The 2,357-nt window shown below is 34.5% G+C and overlaps 1 protein-coding gene across 1 annotated transcript in view; it reads left to right on the top strand.

Moving 5' to 3' along the window:
• The window catches only part of ELMOD2 (ELMO/CED-12 domain containing 2), a 33,581-nt gene that overhangs the window by 12,770 nt on the left and 18,454 nt on the right, over positions 1–2,357 (top strand). Inside the window, exon 3 of the mRNA XM_008573277.1 lies at positions 1,580–1,677. Coding sequence (XP_008571499.1) covers positions 1,580–1,677 — 98 coding nt within the window. The remainder of the gene's footprint in view (positions 1–1,579; positions 1,678–2,357) is intronic.

Raw genomic sequence — 2,357 nt, 5'->3', positions numbered from 1 at the left:
TAGCATAGGCCTTTCCCTGTATTTAAAATTATACCTCAATTTTTAAAAAAAGTAATGGAATCATGTATACAGAAAAGATTATTTGGTGAGAGACTAGACATGGTTTCTATTTTTAATTCTCCTAAATTTATGTATGCCTTGGGCAAGTTCATTCATAATATATTCAACAAAGTTTTGAGTGTCTAATCAGAAACAAGTGTGCTATGCTAGATCCTCAGTAAATAAGAGAGACAAATTCTGGTGGAGAATAGAAAAGTAAACAGAATGTGCTGTGGTAAGTGCTCTCTGGGGTACGAATATAAAAGGGAGTAGGTAATTCCAGGGCTGAGGAAGGCTTCACAGAGGAGGTGATACTGAACTGGGTTTTTAATGTTTTAGGAGTTTGTAATACACAGAAAGGTAGTCTTTTTACTAGTGCTGGTATTTAAGCTTCAAGACATTTCCTGTGGTCATATTATGTAATGATTTGACAAACTAGACTTTGTTGACCATATCTGTGTCTTTACTGACTGTTAGAATCTTTGATCATTTTCTCCTCACCTTTTAATTTTGTTTGGGAGAAGGATACAGTGGATATTTATGGGACATATTATTTAAGAAATCTGTTTTATATGCATAGAAAAAAGACTGGATGTAAACTGTTTAAAGAAAAATAAAAATACAGGTCATCATTAGATATACCCCAAGGCCAACCACCCTTAGCTATTTGGCCAAAACTTGTTACCCTGATTTCCTTGAAACACTAGTTTTAATCATAAATGGAACACAGGACATACGCTTTACATCCTTGTCAGCATGATTCAATGAAATTAAACCAATCAGCAATAGGCAAATCAGCTTAAATATCTCTGCTTGCCTTAAAAACAGTGTTAATGTATAACAACCAATCACTAAAAAGGTCAAAATACTTCGTCCTTTAGGCTTTATAAACTGTGCTGGAGCTGCTATAAAGCAGTCTTACTGCTTTTGGTTCAAACTCTCCCGGTTTATAAACTGTTCGTCTGTATACACAATTAACTATAGTTTTTAAATTTGATCTGATTTTTTTTTTGCAGCTGGCCTCTATGGAGAACCAAACCCTTGGCCTTGGTGTTACAAGACTGTGCTCTAACTGAGCTAATTGGCCAACCCCCTAATTTTATTTTTGACAATGTTGAATTTGTTACCAGTGATGATCTCCAGTGATAGGCTTACAAGATTATTTGGGTTTTCTTCTTTGTGCTCTTTTGCAGTTACTTTTTATTTTTAAATTTTGCATTAATATTTTCTACATATATTTTTATTATGTATTTAAAAAATTTTATTAAAAAATATGCTTCATGAGCACATTGTGGTGGCAATTGACTCATCAGCTGAGGACCTGTTGATTCTCAGTTAAGAAAGCCTCCATCTGATGCATGATGCTGCTTCTCTTACTAAAAAACTAAAGCAAGCGAACTATATGATTTTAGCCCTAGAGAAAATTTGAAACAAATTTGGTTTCTTTTTGCCTTTTAATATCTGCTTTATATATGCCTCAAAAGTTAACTTTTTCAGCTATAAGTAAGCTTTCTCATTCAGCTTTCTTTGACATAAATAGGTTTTACAGAAAGCAACACATGCTGCTGAGAGTGAAGTGGACAAATGCGTAGAAGATATAATGAAGGAAAAGAATATTAACCCCGAGAAGGATACAAGGTATGCTGTTTTTACATTTTTTTATTATGCATTTATAGCCTGTGAGATATAGAGATCATACATAGTTGTAAAGCTTTAGAGCTGAAGGGCTTGTGGAAATCATCTAATTCAACTCTTAATTCACTAGATGAGCAATCGAGGTTTAGAGAGGTGAGTGTTAGAAGCAGGACTAAAATCTGTATCTCTTGGTTCCCAATCCAGTACTATTGCCAGTATACCATCCGCCTTCTTCAAGGTAACTAACTTACCGTTACTTTCCCAAGGTTAAGTAACTTTGGCTACTGCGTCTTTCCTGTCCTTCAAAATTCAGTTCCTATATCCTCCTCCAGGAAGGTCCTCTTTGGCATGTTTCTTCAAGGAAGATAAGTTATTGTATTTAGGAAAACTGAGATGATCTGTTATGGAGCTATTTGTTACATGTGTATATTTGGAAAATTAAGTCTGTTGGTAATCTCTATCAGTAAAGATTTAGAAATGTATGAGATTGCCCAGAGAAAACATGAAAAGAAGAGGACAAATCCTTGCAATTGTGAAGTTGGCTGTTCTACCATGTCTTGCCCTCTTTCTAGGTCCTGTTTTATCATATCCTTCATAATATTTTGTTTAATATTTTGTGTGTAAGGAGGCTCTTGGTGCTTATTATATTAAGCTGAAAGCCAGGAAGTGCTTTTAAATAGGCA

This window comes from Galeopterus variegatus, unplaced genomic scaffold (assembly GCF_000696425.1).
Source record: "Galeopterus variegatus unplaced genomic scaffold, G_variegatus-3.0.2 Scaffold897, whole genome shotgun sequence".
In the NCBI taxonomy this organism is placed as follows: domain Eukaryota; kingdom Metazoa; phylum Chordata; class Mammalia; order Dermoptera; family Cynocephalidae; genus Galeopterus; species Galeopterus variegatus.
The sequence above is the reverse complement of the archived record's forward strand: the minus strand, read 5'-3'. Positions and strand labels throughout refer to the sequence as shown.